The 23,795-nt window shown below is 41.7% G+C and overlaps 2 protein-coding genes across 5 annotated transcripts in view; both read left to right on the forward strand.

Annotated features, from left to right (window-relative positions):
* LOC147173955 (eosinophil peroxidase-like) lies at nt 1-6,933 on the forward strand. Its single transcript, XM_086076357.1, has 16 exons — nt 1-87; nt 229-291; nt 378-462; nt 1,097-1,272; nt 2,513-2,645; nt 3,117-3,243; nt 3,348-3,554; nt 3,647-4,001; nt 4,096-4,256; nt 4,335-4,593; nt 4,678-4,848; nt 4,933-5,170; nt 5,243-5,442; nt 5,532-5,609; nt 5,902-5,979; nt 6,147-6,933. The coding sequence occupies exons 2-16, from the start codon at nt 231-233 to the stop codon at nt 6,557-6,559; spliced, it is 2,742 nt and encodes a 913-aa protein (XP_085932483.1). The 5' UTR covers nt 1-87; nt 229-230; the 3' UTR covers nt 6,560-6,933.
* Nucleotides 6,934-10,803: 3,870 nt separating this feature from the next.
* ebf2 (EBF transcription factor 2) overlaps nt 10,804-23,795 on the forward strand; it is a 38,548-nt gene continuing 25,556 nt past the window's right edge. For 2 of the 4 annotated variants that reach the window (XM_086075897.1, XM_086075899.1), the window contains exons 1-6: nt 10,805-11,448; nt 12,751-12,907; nt 14,187-14,244; nt 17,603-17,658; nt 17,766-17,839; nt 21,365-21,433. In XM_086075897.1, coding sequence (XP_085932023.1) covers nt 11,315-11,448; nt 12,751-12,907; nt 14,187-14,244; nt 17,603-17,658; nt 17,766-17,839; nt 21,365-21,433 — 548 coding nt within the window. In that variant the 5' untranslated portion in view covers nt 10,805-11,314. Of the gene's footprint in view, nt 11,449-12,750; nt 12,908-14,180; nt 14,245-17,602; nt 17,659-17,765; nt 17,840-21,364; nt 21,434-23,795 lie in introns of all 4 variants that reach the window. The other 2 variants (XM_086075898.1, XM_086075896.1) reach the window with 2 other exon arrangements.

Here is a 23,795-nt window from a genome sequence, read left to right on the forward strand (position 1 = left end):
TCCTAGTGTATAAAAGGTGCGAGCTTGTAGCAACTCCCTTACAGCTGCTGCCATTTTTTACATATCTTGGAGCTTCGTCCTATCCAGGTCACTACTATTTAAACCTAACAAATGAAAAGTGAAACATTTGCTTGACTTTTATTTATCATTGTTATTTAATCAGGCTTGTTTACATTCTGTGATTTTGACAAGGCAATGCAATGTTTTTTTCCCTTTTCTCCTCACCAGAGATGTTTGGGCGTGCGTGCCTGCTGCTTTTAGTGCTTTGCCTGCAATGGCAGGTGAATGCCCGTAAGTACACACACATTTGATTGCACATGGGTTGACATTTTCAGCAGAGTAGTTTTGATAAGATTTGGTTTTCTTTTTGCTTGCAGAGTATCTGAGCAGAGAGAACCTTCAAAAGGCCGTGAACGCAGCCATCGAGACAGTGGATTCGGCTTATGAATATTCCAGACAAGTGTGAGTTTTTCATTTGATGAACGGACTTTTTGTATAATGAGACACACTGGCACATTTTGTTGAGGATTTTAATGACTGCTTATAATTATGTTTAAAACTTGCATTACCTAAATATAACAGCATGTAGTAGCATCTTCATAACAAGACAATTTCATATTTTATGTTAATTAGGCAACATAACCCATTTGAGTTGAGTTGGCAAGGCCCTCGACAACCGTTCTAGTTTCTCATGTCACCCCTTTGGAAATTTTTTTTTCCATCTCTGCTCTAAACTGTCTAGGGGTGCTAATGGTTGTTTGTTTGACTATTTGTGGCCTGTGGTTGGCTGGCGGCCAATCCAGGGTCTTTCTCGTCTCACACCAAAAGTCAGTTGAGATAGTATCTAGTGAGGTTACAACGGGAACTTCTGCCATCTAGTGGAACATCATTTACTTGTTCTGCCTGTAACTATACGTCACTGCCATAGCTAGATAAACAAGCAGCACACCAGATGATCTCTCACGACACAAGTTTTTACGCCGAGTACACGTGCGCCCGTCAACAAATAAGACCCAAAATGTTGCTGTTGTACGGAATGAGGATATTACCTGGAATTGTCTTGCTGCTCGTAAATGTGACCTCTTGATGCCTCCAGTTGCGTTGACCGCATCAGGCGGAATGGTGCCAGACCCCAGGATGTACTCCGTTTCTTCAAGCAACCTGTGGGACTTACACGCGAGGTGGCCCGATCTGCTGATTATATGGACACCACATTGAATATCATCAAAAATTCGGCACAAAGACGTCATAGAAGGTCAATCAATGCCACAGGTGAGTGAAAATAATATCACAATATTAAGTCTATGCTCAATGTTTGGGACTCTCCAAGATTGTGTTTGCCATTCTGTTTAGGTTGAAACTTTCATATTTTAAAAACATACCATGAGTTAGCTATAGGTGACACACAGTGGCGATTGCTCTTTCACGGAAAGGAAAGCTCAGCTTCCCATAAATGCCCCGCCCCCTGAGGAAAAAAAAGAAGAAGTGAGGAAATATGCACTGCTATGTGTACAATTTATGCGCTATAATACCTTCATCTTTTGTTCAGAACAGGATTATTATAGTTTTGGAATTTTCATTTGAGTTATTTTGTATTTCGTTTTGAGTTTTTTTTATTTATTTTTATTTATTATTTAGTTAGTTTTAATTAGTTTTCAGGGCGGTTCTGCTAGTTTATATTAGTTTTAGATATTTAAAAATGATTAGTTTAAGTTTAGTTTTAGTTAGATCTAATATTAGTTTTAATTTAAAAAAAGGTGGCGGAGTGGTTACCGTACCTTTGCCTTCGGTGCCGCCAGGGAGACCATATATGAGTGTGAGTGCACCCAAAATTTTATTTTTTTTAAAACACACACAAAATAAACGTCCTTATTCCGTTTAATATCAAAATAAATCTACTTGAAATCATATTTAAAATCAAACTCAAAGGCTTATGTATTAAATTAATTACAAAAACGGAAACCATGGACATTTTCGCTATGATTATAGTTAGCTTTTGTTAGTTTTGTAAACATAAAATGTAGTTTCACTTAGTTTTCATAAAAAAAAAAAAGAAGAAGCATTTTCGTCTTTATTTATTTCATTAACGAAAATGGTTTTTGAAATTTAGTTTGAGTTATTTCATTACTTTTCGTTAATCAGCTACTTATCACAAATAACTGACACAACTTCCTTCTAATTCATCCCTGCAGTTCTAGGCACTTTTATTTATTTAATTACACAGTCAGATACTGCCTTGTATAGTGGGTTGTTCCACTGCGAAAATCTGCTCGGCCATTGGATAAATGCTGGGCTTTTTCCCCACCCATCGGATGCTCAGCGAGTCTGGGGTTTTATGAAACAGACATTTGGCTACTGCGTGCTGATTGGATGATCTGTCTGAGGCATCAAAAAAAAAAGAGCTTCCCCTCATTTGAATGACAAGCAGCCGCCACTGGTGACACATTAGTGTAGATTTCAAAATGAGGTGCAGAAAAGAGACCATCACTCACTGGTATGATTTTGCTGCTAGATCTGCTGTCTGAGGAAGATCTGGAGTTCATCGCAGAGTTGACAGGCTGCTCACCTCGACAGCGCGTCCCCTCATGCAAGACAACCCCCAACCTAAACATCTTCCGCACCATAAGCGGCATCTGTAACAACGAGTAAGCAGACAACAATGGTTCTCACTTCCTGACTGTTGGCACCTTCCCAATGCGGTAGATGCCACGGACTTCCGACTTCCGGGTTTTACACATCAGCGCCGTTTCCGGCCACTGCTGGCCGCGTTCCAACACTCGCACCCCCACCTCTGCACCCCCCCCCCCAACCGCGCTCATCAGCGGGAGGGCGTTTCGGCTATCTGAAATGCTTTGGACACTGAGGCAGACACTACACACTCGCAGCCTCGCACCCGTCGACGGGAACGCGCAACCGAGGGGTACAAGGGCGGAAGCGCAAGTACTGGGACGCGCCCCACACGTCGCAAACCGGAAACGGAAACAACGTTGATTGGTGAAAACCCGGAAGTCGGAAGTCCCGCCTCCTTCGTGGCATATAGTCCATTTGATGCACTTATTAGCTTTTACTTACTAAATCACCAAAAGGCCCTGATTCATTTTTTCACTTGCCTGCAGGCACAATCCTCGTTGGGGAGCGTCGAACATACCGTTCACACGCTGGCTTCCTGCGCAATACCAAGACGGAATCTCCGTGCCCCGAGGGTGGGACCCCATTAAAATCAATGGCTTCCTTCTTCCTTTGGTATGAGCTTTCCTTTTCACTTCTTTGTAACATCCAACTAGGGATAACCAAATGATAGAATTGGAATAGCCATCTTTGCTTAAACGATGTCTTTATGGTTTAAGGTACGAGAGGTGTCCAACCGCATCCTGGCCACAGCCAACAGCGATGTAGTGAGCGACACAGTCTTTAGTCACCTGTTGCCCTCCTTTGGACAATGGACAGACCATGACCAGACCCTTTCGCCACATTCCCCCGTCATCCGTTCATTCAGCAACGGTCTCGACTGCGATGAGAGCTGTGAGCGCACCGAGCCTTGCTTCCCCATTCCGGTCAGTAACCCCCCCCCCCCCCCCCCATCCTTTGTGGCGCGCGCGTCACACCCACAACAAACGACACTCACCACTTCCCACTTTCTGAACAGATTCCCAAGGATGATCCACGCTTTGGCATCCAGGAGTGCATCCCCTTCTTCCGATCAACGGCCACTTGCGGATCCGGCAACACAGGCTTCATCTTCGGTGCTGCCACTGTACGCCAACAGCTGAACTCCCTCACGTCTTTTTTAGACGCAAGTCAGGTTTATGGCTCAGATGACGAAAAGGCTCTCGATCTCCGTGACCTCACCACTGATCTGGGCTTGTTGAGGGTCAACGAAAAGTTTACCGACAAAGGCAGAGAACTGCTGCCGTTCACCAAAATGATGGCGAACGTGTGTGCAACCAGAGCTCGCATCACCAACGACAAAAACGCCGAGGAGGTGCTTTGCTTTTTTGCAGGTGAGTGGCAGGCTGAACAAGCTGGTTTGATGTCTTCGTCTCAGGAGTTTTTGGATTCCAGCAGCAAGCGTCTAACTTGATGTTATTTTTGAAGGTGATGAACGCACCAACGAGAACATCATTCTGACCTCGCTGCACACGCTATTTTTGCGTGAGCACAACCGTCTGGCTCGAGCCCTCGCCAAACTCAACCCTCAATGGAACGGGGAGAGATTGTATCAAGAAGCACGCAAGATTGTGGGAGCATATCATCAGGTTAGAGATGACCTCTCTCGCATTAACAATAATCCTGGTTGATGAATACTGCCATTTACCTTTTTTGTTTTCTCTCAGATTATTATTTTCAGAGACTTCATTGGCAACATTGTTGGTCCTGATGTCGTTGCTAGGAAGCTTTCCACCTACACTGGCTATGATAAATACATAGACCCCACTATCGCCAATATATTTGCAACAGCGGCCTATCGATTTGGCCACTCAATGATTCAGCCATTTGTTTTCCGTCTCAACGCGGCGTATGAGGACCACCCGTTGTACCCCTCCCCCTTGCTTCACACAGCCTTGAACACACCATGGAGGATTGTCTTTGAAGGTATATGGTCAGCATCCAAAGCTGTTTTCTCCTCCATTCCCTTGCATATTAAATGCAGTACTGTATTTGTCAAAATGATTTCAGGTGGCATCGACCCGATCTTGAGGGGGGTTGTGGGTCGGCCGGCTAAATTGAATGTTCAGGATTCCATCATGACCGATCAGCTGAGAGACTTGCTGTTTAGATTCTCATTTGAGATGGCACTGGATTTGGGCTCTCTTAACATGCAGCGTGGACGTGACCACGGACTCCCTGGTATCTCTTTCCGTCTTCCCACATACATGAGTATAATATAATCTCATGAGTGGATTTTTAATCTGCATCAACCCGTGTTCTCAGGATATAACCAATGGCGCAAGTTCTGTGGTCTGTTACCACCACAAAATAGCGAGGAGCTGGCTGGAGTGCTGAAAAATAAGGAATTGGCTGACAAGCTTCTGGAGCTGTACGGCACACCCGAAAACATTGATCCATGGCTCGGAGGAATTGCAGAGCCTCTGGTTAAAGGGGGAAGAGTTGGGGAGTTGTTTGCCTGCCTGATTGGAATGCAGTTTAGCAATCTGAGAGCAGGAGACAGGTAAAGAGATAAAAACAAATACATGTTAAGATGCCCTTACATACAAACTCAGTGACAAAATATTCTTTCCAGATTTTGGTGGGAGAATGAGGGAGTCTTCACCAAGTCCCAGAGGGCGTCGCTGATGACTACATCAGTCTCTCGCATTATCTGTGACAACACCGGTATCAAAGAAGTTCCAGACAAACCATTCTTGTTCCGGCCACGAGGTGACGGTTACGTCGATTGCAGCCTCATCCCCGATTTTGACCTTACTCCATGGATTGACACCCGTGAGTCGCATGAAGGAAATCTTTAGAAATAGAGTGCCATGTGTTTTCCACTTTTGCCATGACTGACTTCACTGTTCTATGTGTTCTAGCATATGGATTTTATGACCCCAAACCAACCGAGGAAACGCCTTCTACTACTTTTACAACTACTACTACTTTTACTTCAAGTATGTGAAACACGTATTTGCTCATGAAATATGTATATATATATATATATGTGTGTGTGTATTAGGGGTGTCAGGCGATTACATTTTTTAAATCGGAATTCATCTCATGACTTCAATAGTTAACTCATGATTAATTGCAAATTTTACATCTGTTTTCAATGTACATTAAAAGGTACAGTAAAATATTTTTTTCCAAGTTAACCCAGTGGGTTTAAGGATATTAAGTAATTTCTAAACTCTCTTGAAAAAAATAACATTTTGACTGACTGCTATCGCCTATTATTGTTTCTAGCTTCCTCACCATGGCCATCCTCATTTAGCACGCAGCAGTCTGACTACCCTGGACCTCCTGGACCTCCTGGACCACCTGGTAAATCTAGCTGTTTTTTTTTTTTCAGGACCTGCTCGGGTTTATATACCCTTAAAAATGCTGGTCAGTTTTTAACCCAGCAGTTTTAAGGGTATTATCTACCTGTTTTTCCTTTTCCAAGAACTCGAGGTCCCTACCTACCTATCTATGTTTTTTCCATTTTCCAGGCCCTCCAGGTGTCCCCGGGTCCCAAAGTGCTAAGAAAGTGGCCTTCGCTGTACGACTGACCAATGATTTCCCCCTTCCGGGTGCTCCTATTCCCTTCCATGATGTCATCTATAACGGACAAAACAGTTACGACGTAAACACGGGCATATTTACTTGCGTGTATCCGGGGGTGTATGAATTTGGGTTCTCCTGCACCATCTATGAACGTGCTGCCAGTGTGGATCTCTTGCGTAACGGAGAGCTAATTTTGCATTCGTTCACCACCAGGCAGGATGGATACATCACAGCTAGTGGAAGCACGTATATCAAGCTTAAAGCGGGGGATAGGGTTTGGCTTGTGGCTAACTATGGCGGCAATGGTGTGACCAAGGACAGCTACTTCAATGGGCATTTCTTGTTTGATGAGGACTAATATCACAAGTACAAAACATCTTGAATAATAGTTACAAATGGAAATAGATAGATAGATAGATAGATAGATAGATAGATAGATGATTGATTGACTCAGGGAGTACACAGATGTTGCACTCGTGTGCGTGTGTGTGTGTGTGTGTGTGTGTGTGTATGTGTAAATGTATACATACTGTATATGTCTATCTATCTCACAACTTGTGCTGATAATGTGATATTGTTTTCTTCTTTTTCAATAATCCTTTCTTCTCCCCTCCCACGTACCATGGGTTATTTTTGATAGTAAACACTACTGGAACATCCGAAGTGAAAAGCTGTTCTTTTCTCATTTATTATCTAACTTAATAGAATATGTCAATAAACATATGAATAAAGCACATGCCTCCAGACCTTTCCTAGATAAATCATATTGAGCTTTTTAGATAGATAACAAAATTATCATTTTATTGGTCACATGATTGACTCCAATATTTCACAAAATTGATGAAAATTACCCTTAATAGATTTTTAATATTTGATTAAAAGATTGTAATTTTAATAATAAACAAATCACACAGTTACATGCACAGAAAATATTACAATAAATCTTGAAACAAAAACAAAAAGAATGCACACAGCAAGGGGTGCCACCAAAGACCCTACAAAATTGACTTCAAGACCCAGACCACAGTAATACATTGAACACTCGTTTTAGTTGGCCGGGTGGTGGTACAATTTTACATAGAGGGCAATTATTATTGTTAATTACACCCATGCACACTTCTCTCCTAGTCTTGTCAGTAGGCTTAAAATAAAATAAAATAAAATAAAATAAAATAAAAATAAATAATGCATGTTCTTCTGTTGGCCAGAGGATGGCGCCAATCTTCAAGGTAGCCTACATGAAAGTAAGCACTAGGTAGCGTCACAACCTGTGGAATTTGACCTTCCTAAATCTAGTACTGAGAAATGCAAAACATTCACCAGGCTTGGCACACCTTCTCTTTAAAGCACGAGAAAGAGTTTATTTAAATTGGAATAATTAGAGTTCTCCAATTCTTTGAATGTCTTAAATAATCACAGATTTTTATGTGTGTGTGTGTGTATATATATATATACACATACACACACATAATTTTAAACTCTACTATTTTAATTTTACGGCTTGATTAAGTGTGGATCACTTGCAAGTAAAGTGATCAGTAAACTTATCTCAATGCATCTGAAACATTTGCTGCTCTGAGTAGTCAATAATGATGATGATGATTGGTGAATAATAATAATAATAATAATAATAATAATATTTGTTTGTTCTGGCCCTTGTTAACAATAAAATAAACCATTAAGTCAAAGTACTATTCACCGTATAGAAAATTTAATATACCCAATATTTGTGAATTTTTCTAACAATACTTAACAATGCAGTCTTAATAATGTTCATGTCAATATGATTTCATCTGATCTTATCAGTCAAAATTTAGGCTACTGATCTCAATGGATTGCGCTGGTGCACCTTGTGTTTTGGCTGATTCAATATTCTTTATCTAACCGCATAAAAAATGAATTAACATTTCAAACTTCTTTTTCAAGAGTGTCTTGGTGAGTGTGCGTACTTAAATGTACATTGGGAGTTAACAATGAAAAAGGGACGTAACTGAATCAGTGCATGATTGACTGTTTGCTGCATTCAGTCTCTTCCTGGATTGCTTAAAGTGCATTCAATTTAATAAAGGCTAAAATTAAAATGTTTAAAGCTGCAGAAAGAACATCTTCATGACAAGCAATTCAGAGCTGAATAAAATTAGGACTGTGGCTCATTCATATCAAACTGAACCACTTTTACATTGATCACTTGAATTTGATTCTAATTTCTGAGAATCCAGAAAAAGATCGAATAACTTTGCTTCTAAATTGATCATGCTCACTGGGCATATGCATCTTAATAGGGAAAGAAAACAAAAAAAGGAGCCCAATAGACTGGCAGTCAATGCTAGATGGTGGCTCACATTAGTTCTGCTATTGGAGGGGAAGGACTGGAACCAGCTGCTGTCTCCAACACACCACGTCTGCTTGGCGTGCGCCCACACACACACACGCACACTCACGCACACCCACACCCACACCCACCCACACACACACACACGGAAGTAAGCGGACAAGTGGACGCACAACACCACATGATCGAGCCAAGCCAAAGTACTATACAAAAAGTACACTACGATACAGTGGGGTTTGTAGCCTTGCTTGAGCTTGACGCAGAGGCTGTAGTTAAGCTTTAGGCCAGAGGTGGCAGTCGCGAGTAAAAAAGTGACACAATGTACCTTTAATGAGGTATTTGCTTCCATACATCATCAAAGTGTGCATGAATCAGGCCACACTCCAAATGTTTCATCTCTTCATTATGACACAATAAGAAAACAGTCACGATGACAAATATTTGTGAAAAATGTTAGCTATACTGCCATCTTCCGTATCACTCTACGCTTTTATTTGATTCTTATATACAGTACTTATATACGGAAGAGTGGACCTTCCGTTGAGGAATAAACATTTGAACGTATTTGCAAATATGATAAAACGCATTTAAATACATTCAAACGTACTTTCAAATATTTTTTGTTTGAGCACACTTGTAAATACTTGCAACACTTGAAGGCTAAATGCGACCCCCCCCAACCGCAAATAATGCCACAGAGTTTTGACTTGCGCATTTACAAGTACTTTTTCCCCCGCATTTGGCATGCATTATATAATTATCCTAAAACATTAATTAAACAAATACATATTGTTTGTTTGAAATTTTTATGATTTATTATATGTCCTCAGCGTATGATTTCTGTTCAGCATTTTTCTCATAATGAAAAATGTAAAAAAGCCAATATGAAAAATTCATGATGAACAAGTTAATACCCTGTGGCATTATGGGATTTTTTTTTGCCTACAAGTAGGCTATGTTTGAACATATTTGTCAATCAAAAATGTTTATTCCACATTGGGAGTTTCATGCTTCCATAGAACCATTGTTGTCACTGTAACGGACAACAACAGACAAACAATCAGACAAACAAACAAACAAACAAACAAACAAACAAATAAATAAATAAATAAATAAATAAATAAATAAATAAATAAATAAATAAATAAAACATTAGAAACAAACAACACACATCATGTGAGTGCTTGGAATTATTTTGTTTTGTTTAAAGCAATGCCATTGTAGAATAGTTATTTTCATAAACCTTATTCAATAATATTGAGTTATTATTACTGAATAATGACATGTTGTACAAGTGCAATAGTCTGTCATCATGCTTATTGACACTTTGAAATGATGATGATCATGCTGTATTATGATTTGTGGAATAGCTGAGAGAATGACTGCTTTTACTGTATAGCTGCTTCCCCTAAAGTTTAAGTTAAGAAAAGGAAAATAATGCTGTAGGAAGGTGCCTTTTTTACAAGCTAAATGATGTTTCAATGTCATAATATCATTACAATATGTGCGCTACGACTTTTTCAACTTCTGTACCAACTTTTGTTCTGCAAAATAAAATGAACCATTTTTCTGCGCATTGTTACCGCTGACACGATTTCTCAGCTACCAGTGAGTGAAGGAATGTCCTAAAAGTGTGCAGACTTTGGGGTGCAGCGAATCTGTCAATCATGTGAGGGGACGTGTGCGGGAGACAAGGCGACAATGCTGGCTGGAGGTGGTGGAGGTGGTGGGCTGGCGGGGGAGCGGCAGAGGCACGGGACGGCTTTCATTATTAAGGGGAACATCTGACTTTGTCCCGCGCTGGCGGCAGATGGTGGGCTGCTGCAGGACCCGAAAGGGGGGAGATTTATACGATCATTGTCCCGGCCACTGAGACAATAAGGGGGAAAAGAATCAGGATTGGGGAAAATTTGATGGTTTTAAGCAGAAAAAAAAAAAGTTTGGAAAGGTGGCATATTTTGTTGACTACCCAAGATAAAAAAAAATGTTGCAAGACTTTTGGACATGTTTTTAAATCAGGTTCTGAACTGGTTGGGATGTGTGAGGAGTGTGTTGGTGGACCTTTAATGACGCGGCGCATGCTCGCTCCAGATTTTTGTGAGTTATTGTACTTAAAAAAATAATCAAAATATATTACCTCTGGACGCGCAAACGCGCGATTATACACGCAGAGGTGCAAAAATAGGATACACATGGAGGTGTTTTGAGTGCGCAAAGTTAGTGTAAACCTGATTGCGTGGATGCTGAATGTGGCTAAGTGTTCCAAATAACGGGATGCACTTACACCAATGAGAGCATCCATCGCAACATATGGCACCGAGGCCCCTCCTTCTCCACGCTCCATCCTCATTCATGCTTCACAACAGTGGTTCACTGCAAGCCTCCTGGCCCTCGGACCAACTGTTTGGATGCGGGCTGCTCGTTTGCACTGACAACCAAACAGACTTGCACACAATATTGTGCCGCAGGAGTTAGTTAGTTGCACCGAGCAGATGATTACTGGCGCACCACTTGGACCATGATTGAAAACTGTGACGGGATCTATTAATTCACATCGTTGCACCTTTAAACGCAAGTGCGAGTGGATTCATATCGAGACACACTATAAAACATCACACTTCATCAGCAACTTTAGCTCCTAAAGCTGTTTTCTTTCTCTTTGCTTCGCCCTGGAGGAGCGCGGCGCTTATTTTGGGGTGTGTTTGCTCAAGTATTTTGGCTCCCCGGCTGACTTTTTGTTGAGTTTCACAAAGTGCACCCACCACTCGGGACAGGGCTTAAATGTTCGGGATCCAGGAGCATTTGATGCGAGAAGTGAGCGGATTAAAAGAGAGAAGTCTTGGAGAGGAGATGGATCCAGTCCGCTCTTGGGTGCGTAATGTCGGCGTGGTGGACGCCAACGTCGCTGCGCAAAGGTACTGTACACCATCCGTCATTTATACGCTTTATTATTATTATTATCTGCGGATGCAAAAACTTGCAAAAAGTGCTTTAATTATTTATTTCTTGTAAAAACAAACAAACAAACAAGCAAACAAAGCGATGCGAAATTAAAAGCCTATATCTTCGCTGTAAATCATAGAAAAAAAGTTTTAAAAAGCAACACCACACAAAATACTGTCAGCATAAATCACAAGCGATCTTATGAGCAAAGTGCACATAGAAGTGTACTGTTTGAGTACCAAAAAGGTTCCTGTGACATTTTCAGCTATATACAAACTCCACGAATTGGAAAAGGGATCACAAATAAATGTTTTAGGAACTTCTTTAACAGAAAAACATTTCGACACACACGATTTTTGGGGGGATAAAACTATGCGTACATATAGAATAAAAACAGCAATTACCTCATTTTGAATTGGAAAAAAAATTTCTCACTCGCCTTTTGCATCACATTTTAATTTGCGTAAACGAATTCTGCATGCGCATTCTCGTTCCATGTTTACAAAGTTTAGAGAAGGACAGTTTCTCTCAAAATCAAAACCAACAGGGCTGAGGAAAATACATTAAAAGGGAGTGGATGCATAATGCACTCCATATTAAAAATGTTAGACAGTGGTTGGTTACAATTGATGGTAGGAATAATACAGAATTACTTTTGCCTGAATATGGTTTTGTTTTATATATTAAAAAAATCGAGTATATTGTTAAAATGCATGTTGCAGGAATGAAACAGAAAATATATTAAAAGTGAAAGTTATATACATTAAGTTTTGTTCCCCTTCATTTGTCAAAATGTTATAATTCACCTTCATTGTCTGTAATCAAATGTTAATGGGTGCACTTAAATTCTGCAAGTTCAAGATTTTGATTTTACATGTTCTCCCCACCTTCCTTATTATTATTATTTTACTTGTTTTGTTATTTAATATGTTTCAATGTGAGTTGGGAAAATCACATTTTGGAAATCTACAATGTTGTACTTTAAAATTTTAATTTGTTAAAATGTGCATTCAATAAGGTGGAACTGAACCTTGAGTTGAAAACTAATTTATGAAAAATAAAATCATACTAAAATGATTAACAATTTGTTATGCATAAAGGCAATAGCTCTTATTAAACAAAAGTATTTGTGTTGTTATTTTAACAATAGAAGGCACATTGGCTTCAAATGAATTCTAAAGCTCATCTTTGGTTTGATACCACAGTGAGACACGACCCCCCCGAAAAAGTTATTCTGTCAGTCTAATGGATTGCACCTGCATGTCTGTCCCCAGTGGAGTGGCCTTGTCCAGAGCTCACTTTGAGAAGCAGCCTCCTTCCAACCTGCGCAAGTCCAACTTCTTCCACTTTGTGCTGGCGCTCTACGACAGACACGGGCAGCCTGTGGAAGTGGAGAGGACGGCCTTTGTGGACTTTGTGGAGCACGACAAGGTGTGTGCAGGAGGGCTTCGGTCTTCAAGTATATTTGTCCACCACTCCACATGCGCTCCCCTCAAGTGGCAGCAAGATTTCCTCCATACAAACCGGTTGCTTCTCTTGATCTTCAGCCTGCATGGAACAGCTGACGGCGTCATGCTTACACAAGCTCTGTATACCCTCAGCGAGCTGATGATGCGGCATTGAAAAAGAATATCTAATGACTAATTAGCAGCTTGCCTTATTAGAAGGCAGGGGCCGCCACTACTTTTTTTTTTTTTTTTGATGCAAATGATTCCCACTCCTGTTAAGTTATCCATAGAGAGCGAATCATCAAAGTGTCTTCTCAAAACAGCACTGTGGGGCAGGGGGTTGAATTGCTCAGGTTGGCCAAGTGCAGTTGAGAAAACTGGAAACGTCCGCCGTTGACAGACACTTGTGCCGCGTGTGAGCCCGAGATCTTGTCAAGTCAGGCTTGCTGGGAATGTCGGAGATGGTGTGTGCGTTAATGCCAGCCAGGGTTGAAAGCTGTCACTGTGTGCCAGTGGGTTCATTTTCTGCATGGTTACCCTGGCATCTGTTTCGGCTTTGTAATTATGCAGAGGTAGCGCGGTGGCATGACAAAATAAACAGCCCTCTGTTTATATTGATAAAACCTACAAAAGCAGTCATCAATCCACCTCCTGATATGACAAATTTGAGCTTCCCCACTTCCCCAACTTATCTTCATGCATCTTAATTTGCCCTTTTTTTTCTTCTCCCAGTTGCTCTGCTCCCCCAGCCTTCTTGTTCTTCTCCCCTTGCTCTCATCTTTGAGATGCCTCCTGGGTTATTGGACCAGAGAGCATTCCTTTGAGACCACTTAGAAAGACCAGTAGAGGTAGAAGATGAGAAAGAAAAGTGGGAGCCAGAGAAGAGGTGGGGGCTGGAGGCAAGTAGGAGCCGAACGCAAAGGAAGTTTTCCCGTCAAGGTCGACCGCTGCTCATTCTTACATGCACTACGGTCAAACACACTTGTCGCACTCCCAACTTCTCCGCCAGCCAATCTGGAGGCTTTCGGAGTTTGTATGAGACATGATAGCTCAGCCTCTCTATGAGGAGATGTGACCCAAGGTTAAGCGTCGAGCTTATGGCAACAACACACACAATGTTGAGCCGTGTGATCTCAACGCCGCTCGTGGAGAAGGTCGAACGGCAGGATTTGGAGAGATTGGCTTTGTGTTTAACTGTGTCCCTAATGTGCTTAACTACATCCTATGTGTTGTGTGGGCGTGCGTGTGTTTCCAAGGAGCAGACGGGAGAAAAGACTAACAACGGCACTCACTACAAGCTTCAGCTCCTCTACAGCAACGGTAAGAGGCAGTGAGCACACACCTTTCAATTGATCCGAAGGGAGTGTTTATACAGCGAAGGTAACGGTGAAGTGTCGGAAACGGAAGGACGGTAGCAGCCTGTTTCTGTCCCTCAAGGTACAAAATACATTTATGTGCTCCAGCTATGTTGCCAAAGTTTAAAAGGCAAGCATTACAGGTACAATGTCTGCACCCATAAGACTGCCTGTGACAAATGATTGTAGGCTTGTAGTCTAAGATTCGTATATCCTGAGCGGCGGAAACTCGCCAGGGTGTGTGCTCATTTATTTTTTTTTGGTCAGGGTTCGTTCAAAGTTACAAAAAGTTTGAAAGAGTTTTAATGATCGCAAACCGTTTTTCTTGTTGTCAAGAAATTTTGAAAATCAGCTTGCAACCATTAAAAACGTCTGACGAACATCTTTGCAACGGTTTGCAACCTTGAACGAGCATTGACAAGAAAGCTACATGCGAACACCCTTGCAAGCCTTCGCCGCTCATTGAGATACAGACTTTGACTATAAAGTAAAATTTTCTCCAAGTAGGCTACTATTACATGTACACTCACAAAATGCATAAAATTAGGGATGGGTGAGTACCAATACCAGATATTGTATTTGGCCGATACCAGGCCTTATTTCAAGGTATCAGTGCTAACAATGGCCCTCTTGCGCCCATTTTATGACCAGGAACCAGAATTTAAAAGAAGACAAAATTGCCATTCATTTCAAGCAATTTTAAGGAACAATACTATACTGGAATATATAGTTGTTTTTTAAGGACATTTTATGTATCAGTAGTGGTGGTATTGACACATAGTATCAATCTGAAAAAAACCTGATATCGAATATCCCGTAAGTGAAACCATTTCAAGACTTCCTATTCAAGGTGTGCTATCCCAATGACATACAAAAATAGGACGGTTGGACTTTGGCTGGATATTGTTTTCAACAGTGTAATAGCATAATGTTTCTTATACAGACATTTTTTTTTTTAAATATACAGTGGATCCCGCTATTTGGGGGACATAGAGCTGCTGGTAGTGAAAATCTGCATATTTATAATGTTCCCATTATAAATGCATTACACATTTTTATTATAAAAAAAAACCCTGGGATGTGTCACAATCTGTGTTCCGTTGATTTAGACTTTAGTTTCGTCATGTGGTCCTTGTGTTCTTTTTGTCTTGTTCTGTCTCGTTAGATGATTGTATACACCTGTTCTTGCGTGTCCCTTGTGTCTTCCATTCCATTCAGAATCGAGTTTTGATTTTTATTAGGGTTTATTTTTTGAATTTGGCTGTTTTCCCCCATTTCATACACTAGTTATTGTTTTGTTAATAAATATTTAGGTTACCTTGGCTCCTACCTGCCTTCACCTGTTTCCCTGCTTTTGGGTCCTCAACCCCACGCTACATATGACAGAAGGACCTGCCAATTAGCATTTTACATGCAACACAACAGTTGGTCCCCCCTAGCGGCCTACCGCTATGTGGTGTCAAATGTAACTAAGGAGTGGCCCATCTCATGCGTTTTTCAAGCTATTAGCCATTGGTTTGTCAATTTTTACTTTAAATGGCCCACATTTGTGTTATGAGTTTCAGATACACTCCCACTGAGGTGAAGTTTTGAACATTTTGATCATGTGCAACAAATGTCAACTAATCACTAATCACCTGTTTCTGGCTCCCAGACGACTTATAACGTGCATATTTGCTACCGCCACTGGAATATATACCGCTCTGTGAAATGTCCGGCCAACAAGGCAACATAGACTTCAAATGTCTGTGTAGGTCCAAGTGTGTTGAAAACAAAATGGTTGTGGATGAGAATAGCAAACAGCCTTACTATAGCTTTGGCTATTCAGATTGACACTAGTCTTAAAAGATTCTTACCAGTGGTACAGAGCAAAGAAAAATAAATCAGTTTTCATAGCCAAAATGTCAACAACTGTGTGATAATGATAACTTTTTTTCATATCACAACACTTATGTCACTTTGCGATGCGGTCTCATAACAATTGTCGCAAAAATGAGAAATACGCTAAGTCGATCTTCAAATAAAATAAAAACACGCATGAAACAGAGAATTGATTAATTGTTGGACATTTTTGCCAGACTCTCCAGAATCCAGAGATCAGCAATATATCGAAGATTCCAACCACGCCCCCGATTGTGTTTCCCACATCACATTAGGGATATATGCGGAAATTCGGCTCCCATGAGCAACCGCTGCCCCTACTCTGCCATCACAGTGGCACCCATGGGAGACAAGATAAAAGACATGTTCTCCAGCAACCCCCTTGTACAGCATCCACACATACACACCCACACACACCAAGAATACTTCCTCTTCATCCCCTTCCCCCATGTGATATCAAAGGCATCCCAATAGAGACTTTGATGGGGGGGGGGAGACACATATTTTAAAAAGCAATACTCTCCAAAGTTCCTTCAATATATATATATTAAAAAAAAAACTTCCCCCAAGAAACAACTCATGTGATTTCCTGTCAAGATTAAAAAAACATTTTTTTTTATGCAACAGGCGAGACTTTCTTTGGCCTCCATTTAAGTAAAACTGGTCAAGCTGGTTGTTGTCGTTTTACCTGTCAGTGTAGTTACATAAAGTCTCCTACGAGTCTTGGGAATATGTCATTGCAGTTGATAAATTGTGAGAGCGTGGCTGTAAATTCTCTCCTCAAACAGAAGATAACTAATAATCATCAAACATGAAATAACTCCCAATCCCCTCAGAAACCATCAGAGAGAAAATATGAGGTGCATGCCAATCGTATTTCTCCATGTTGCTTGGATGAAGTTCAATGTTGTGTATTTTTTTTTTCTATTCGGGGGTTGACTATGGGGGATAAGATTTAGATCAGACATTTTTATTTCTAACTATCCCCAGTACAGTACAAATAATTGAAGAGTTGATGTTTTATATCACTGTTAAAGTCAACTGAAGTCTTGGATTATTATCTGGTGGTGCACAGATTACGAGAGCAAAATCAACATGTCTGTGGCGCAGTTTTGATTCCCCTTCCAAAGTCCATCTCATTATATTTCTAACTGAATCCATTTTTCTAATTGTTTATGTACACTTGGAATCAACAGGAAGAAGCTATATAAAGTATATTGCCATCTTTTGTACGATGTATTGAAACAAATGCATTGCACAAATTCCATTTTACAACCAGTCCAAGCCAAAAGGATCTGCTGCTGAGTGATGATTTCTTCAGATGAATCCCTTACATGGTGACTCTATAATTGCCATACTTTTTATGATAACAGCTAAAGGTACGAGGTCAGAGGTCTGCCATGCCTAAATACCAAAAACAAACATTTGCTCTTTTTATGCAGGTGTCCGCACAGAGCAAGATCTTTATGCACGACTTATCGACTCAGTCACAAAGCAGGTAGGTGAGCCCTGCTTTCCCGATGGAGCTCAGCTTTCAAGGAAACGATGCTACAAGGATTTTGCGAGAAACTGACGTACTCTGTTGCTTATTTTCTCCCCTCACAGCCAATATCGTACGAGGGCCAAAACAAGAATCCCGAAATGTGCAGAGTTCTGCTCACGCATGAAGTCATGTGCAGGTGTGTGATATACACTTTTACCTAATCTTATATTACACACGCACACACACACATTTTTAGAGATCTAGAGGTTTTGGGCTCTTTTGGTGTTTCGAGGCCGCACAGCATCTGGTGGTAACAGCTAGTGTAGGAGTAAATGTAGTAAATAGTAAGTATAGTTTATTTATCCTCAGAGAAATGCTGTATACTTATAATACAGAAACATATATTATACTGTAGATACATTTCCTTGCTTTAATATTGAAATGTTATTGTTGTTGAATAGGAATTTAGTTAGTAGTTAGTGAGGGACAAAAGACAGTAAGAAGTTGTGTTAAACCTAATATTTTCTTTATGCTTTTAAAATGGGGATTCTTGTTGAACATTTTTTCGTGTTACTCTTTGACAACATAAAAAAACTCAACATATAGCATGAGCTTAACTCACAGGATTTTATGCGGCCTGTCAATACCAAAAAAATTGCTTTTATTCCGCACTGTTAACCCGAATAAATTAGCAGAACTAAAAAAAAAAGTGAAGTAATCGGTTGCCTCACTTTTTTTGAGTTGATCAACTCAAAAGTTAAAGTTTTGCAGAACTTGAATGGTTTGATTGCACGTGTCAGCGCGTAATATGAGCACAGCCCTTGTCAGCGGAAGTGGAAACTGATATGCAGACCTCCACCTCCAGAGGTTGGCCATGAAGATCACAGGTCACGGCGGTTAGGTGGGCACTGGAAGACTACTTTCCACCCCGATGACATGATGACATCACCCCGCACAGAATCTGTCTGCCTGTGTCCTGATCGATCAAATTCACTGAAATCTCATTACACTACCTGTGCCAATACTTAGATTAGGCATAAAGACTTTCAGCCACCACATTGTCAGGTGCACTGTGGCCATGTCAAAGAAATAACTCTCGGTACACCAGAACGTCCAGCCATGGTGTAGAGTGGTCTGCTAAATTCTCAAAAATCAGGACATGGCAGTTTTGTATGCAGCCGTGCCCACAACAAATTTAGAGTTTGTGCGCACCAATCTCTGTTCTTCTGTACCAAAATCTGCAAAAAAAAATTGTAGAATAACATTGACTTCGAATTAAAAGCGAGTTATCAATCAATTAGTTTTGTGTTGTAATATGATGACACATATGGTTGCGCAGCAACGTCCCTCTAAAGCAGGGGTGGGCACAGTCCTGCAGGTTTGGGATGTTTCCGTTCTCCAACACAGCTGATACATGATCAGCTCATCAGCAAGCTCTACATAAGGCTGGTAACGATCCTATTGATTAGAATCAGCTGCGTTGCAGCAGGGAAACCTCCAAAACCTGCAGGACTCCGGCCCTCGACACATAACCCGAATGTGCCCACGCCTGCTCTAAAGGAAACCATAACTATAATATAAATATATATAAAGCATTCTAATCAATTATTACAAGAAAGTCAGTGAAAGCTTAAAGATATTCACACAAAATCCCGTTTGATATTCAAAGGGCCCTATTTCGGTATTCCCATGACTCAGATGACTATAACGTCATTGTGTGGATTTGGGGCCATGTTGTGCCTCTCTTGGCATTCCGGCACACGTAGCTGCCGCATCTCCAACGCACCTGATATTTCGTGCCGGGGTAAGTCTAGCGTGTTTGTGAATTTGATAGACCGCACCGCAAGTCGCCAGGCATTTTCTATGACAAGTTTTCTCCCGGCATTTTTCCCCAGCGCATCTGCAAATTTGGCTACAAAAAGTAAACAGAATTTTAGACTCGGTAAAACCATGTCTAACTGATGGCGCACGTGGTATAACGAGATTTTCGTGGATTAGATAGAGGTGCAGGCAGACAGTGTGTTTCATTCGTAGATATGACAACAACGTAGGACAATCGCTCTAAATCATTGTTGAAATCAATTCATTGAATGAATTATAATCATCCATCCATCCATTTTCTTAACCGCTTAATCCCCACAAGGGTCGCGGGGGGCGCTGGAGTCTATCTCAGCTGGTTTCGGGCAGTAGGCGGGGTACACCCTGAACTGGTTGCCAGCCAATCGCAGGGCACATAGAGACAAACAGCCATCCATACACACAATCACACCTATGGACAATTTGGAGTGTTCAAGTAACCTGACATGCATGTCTTTGGAATGTGGGAGGAAACCCACGCAAGCACGGGGAGAACATGCAAACTCCACCCAGGAAGGCCGAAGCCCGGACTCGATCTCACGTCCTCTGCACTGTGAGGCGGGCGTGCTAACCAGTCATCCACCGTGCCGCCCAATTATAATCATTATCATCTTAAAAAAAACTTGAAGTGGAGATTTTGCAGTTTATCTGTATAAATGCACTTGTCGCGTGCCAATCTCATCTCTCCCAGCCCAGCGAGTCAATTTTTTGGCTAGGCATGACAATAAGGCCCAAAATCTTGAATTTTCAAATCTGTCCAAATAGATTCGCAATATCGTCTTCTATCTTTCACTCACTGTTAACTAATGTACCCTTTTAAATGTAAAAACGATCTTCCCAATTGTAACTATAAAGCAGCATGTCGCCAACCAGTGCACTGTAATTGCGCAGAGAGACGACAGCTGACATAACCGGAAGCGCTTAAGTGGACCGTTATTACAATTCCTTCATCAAATTGACACTCCAGGAATGAGCTGAGACAGCATGTTTGAACGTTGTCAGCGGCGAGTGACACTTTCCGCAGATGTAACCGGGAGGTGCCGGCTTGAAGACCCCATGTGCTACATATGACAGAGCTCGGATAATAATGATATAATAATAGCGTGGTTTATGAAGGTAAATGGCTAAACAGCGGTCTGTGCAGGAAGAGGAAGAGGAACGGTGAGAGGGCCAGTGACCCGGAGTTGGAGGGCAGCAGCAGGGAAAGGATGGGGGTCTGAGATGGAGCGGGCTCTGCCATTGTGTAGCCAGCAGATGCCCGAATGTGACTCACAGCTGGCTAATAACAGAGCCGAAGAGGCAGAGGGCAAGCGTCACAGCTGGGGAGTGAGGCCGTCTGACAGGGGGGCGGAGGGGGGCGGAGGGGGGCAGGGCAGGGCCAAGCTGGGACACGAGAGGGTTGAGGCGAGGTGTAGGGGTGGCAGATGGTAAAGGGTGGGGGCACTTTTGTTATGCAGTGGAGGGGACTTCGGGGCGGAGGGGGTGGGGGTCGGGGGGGGGGGGGGGGTGACCAGCAGGCTCCTCGGACAGGACTGCTGACGAATGGTTGTATGTGTGTGTGCGTGTGCGTGGGGGTTGAATTTGATTTCGGAATCAATGTGACAGATTGGCTGGCTGCCTTTTCACTTTTGAATGGTCTCTCACTGTTTTGTAGGGTGTGTTGTTGTACCTTTTCTTCCTCTTCTATTCTTTTGTCCCCTCCTGCCCTCCCCTCTCATGCCTCCTTTGTGTTTCTGCTGGATGTTGGTGGACTGCAGAGTTCGGGCCTGTGGACAAATGACGGCTCCTCGGGTTTAAATTGCTTATTTTCCTGGCTGACTTTTCCCTCTTGTTGTCTTTTCTGTCCCTTTAATTGCCCACTCAGCCGCTGTTGTGAGAAGAAGAGTTGCGGTAACCGAAATGAGACGCCCTCTGACCCAGTCATCATTGACAGGTAAGGAGCTGCGATACAGTACACAAAGCACTGACTCATACTTACCAAAGGTTGCGCTTTTGGGTGAATTTAACCGCTCGCAAACACACTCGTTGCATTTCCACTCTGTAAAACTTCATCCGGTTTGGATGCTTGTACTGGACGGATGAAGCCGTGGACGTTGATGTATTTGTGCAGGTTTATTTGTCATATTAGAAGCAGTGCTTTTGGCCGTGTCAGTTAGTGCCAACTGTCAAGGCAAGGTGACTATTGCATAGCGCCTATAAATAAATATAATTCTACTACTGCGATGCCTTGAGATACGAGCCATTGCCTGTCAGATTTTTTTCCTTTGACTTTTGAGCACAGACTCGATATGCAAGCGTTGTATGATGGCAGTGAACTCAACTCAGCTCGCTTCACAATTAGCAGCAGTTTGGTAAGTAATGTATGATTCTGTCAAAAGAGGCCTCGAGCGGTTTATTAACACTCCCGGTTCCATTTCATTGTCAAACTAAACATAAATCAAAGGCAATTACACCTTGTGTATTTAAAACAACCACATGCAGTAGCTTAACCTTTCAGTTAGCTAGCTAAGCGCTCTAAATAGCATCTATAAGGTGCGTTTCCAATACATCTACTTTTAATTAAATGTTCAATAATTGCGCAAAGAAATATACGGAAGAGGATTAGGGCCAGTTAAGAGAGAGAGAAAAAAGTTTGGCAGGATTCTCACTTTAAAGCGAGATTTGTAAAGTGAAAATTCTGACTTTATTCTCTTTAAAGTGAGAATGATGACTTTATTAGTGCTACTGTTATTCTCACTTTAAAGTCAGTATTCTGACATTAAAGTGAGAATTCTCACTTTAATGTCCCTATTACTGTTGCAGTGGTTTAACCCATTAAGCATAGCAAAACATGTCAACAGACAATAAAACAGTACTTGCATTCATCTATTCTTTATCCTCTGTGAAGAACGGCTAATATTCGTGCCATATTGTTGGGCTAAGAAGATTTGAGATGTCTCACTTAGCAGTATATCGGTCTGTCTGTCTGTCCGTCTCTTATACTGCCCAAGGACGCCCAAAAGGGCACACCAGATGCAGAAGCACATTGGCCACTCAATTAATTCTGTGTGACAAAAACAAGTTATCCATCCATTATCCGAACTGATTAATAATTGTTTTAATTAGAAATATTATATAAATCGAATTACACCACTGCTCTGTGTTTTCATAAAGAACAATAATGTGGAAGGTGATTTTTCCCACACCAAACGACACTCCAATTTGTTATTATTTTTTTTGCTGTGGAATGGACTAATGTCATTTCCATTCATTTCAATGGGAAAAGATGATTTGAGATACACATACTTTGAGTTAGAGCAATAAATGAAACACGTACCTCGAGGCACCACTGTACCTCGTAGTTAAGCGTGGCAGACGTCCTGCATTTTTTTTTTAAACATCTATTTCTGTACAATGTCTACCCAAAATGAGCTTTTTTTTTGATACAGCACTCGCATTGGAGCTCACTAGCTCGTGCATGTGTACCTAATAAAGTGTCCAGTTAGTGTAAAATTACTACCAACGTCTGTTCAGTTGTCAACCTACTTAGGACCGTTTGCACCTGAGACCCCCCCCAAACACACATTAATCTTCATATGAGAAGCATGTGTATGTTTCATATCTGCATGCAGGCTCACACATGTCGTCAATGTTCACCCTGACCGCTACTTATCACACTTTAACCACCGCAGTAATCAGAGTGTGTGAAGGCCCTCACATCCGAGCGATTTGGGGTTTTCACGGACTCTGTCAGCAGAGTGATGAATGGTCATAAGCGGGAATACTTTGCTTGTGATGTCATGGACGCAACCTTCATTGGCTCTCCCTCCTGCCGCACCTCGTCTCCTTCCGTCTTCCCTTCAGTCCCACTTTTATAACAATTGTGAAGAAAACACTCACTTCATTTATGTCAAGGACCCTTTTCTTCCCCTTCTCAGTTCAAGCTGGCTGCCTGTTGACAGTGTGTCTCATAGGAGTTCTGCTCAGGATATTTTTCATATCATGGAAAAACTAGGCTGTTGTCTTTTCAGTGTTCCCAGAATGCCTCGGAGCAGCTGCTTTTCTCATTTGCACATTATTCTCTCCATGTCCCATCCCTTATACACTTCCTCCTTACATGCCTTAAACCTCCATTTAAGTAACTCCACAGCCTTCTGCGGAGAGAGCGAATCATGCCTACAGTATTTCCATTGCGGGATTTTGTGACTGACTTAAGACGAATCGTTGACCTCTGCTCCTTTCTAATCGCACGGGGCGCATCCCATCCTGGTGGGGGTCTCTCCCTCTTGCCCAGCCTGCAAATCCTCTCCTTTGGG

The sequence above is a fragment of the Leptonotus elevatus genome, chromosome 5, assembly GCF_054856555.1.
Source record: "Leptonotus elevatus isolate MCC_2025b chromosome 5, RoL_Lele_1.0, whole genome shotgun sequence".
NCBI lineage: Eukaryota > Metazoa > Chordata > Actinopteri > Syngnathiformes > Syngnathidae > Leptonotus > Leptonotus elevatus.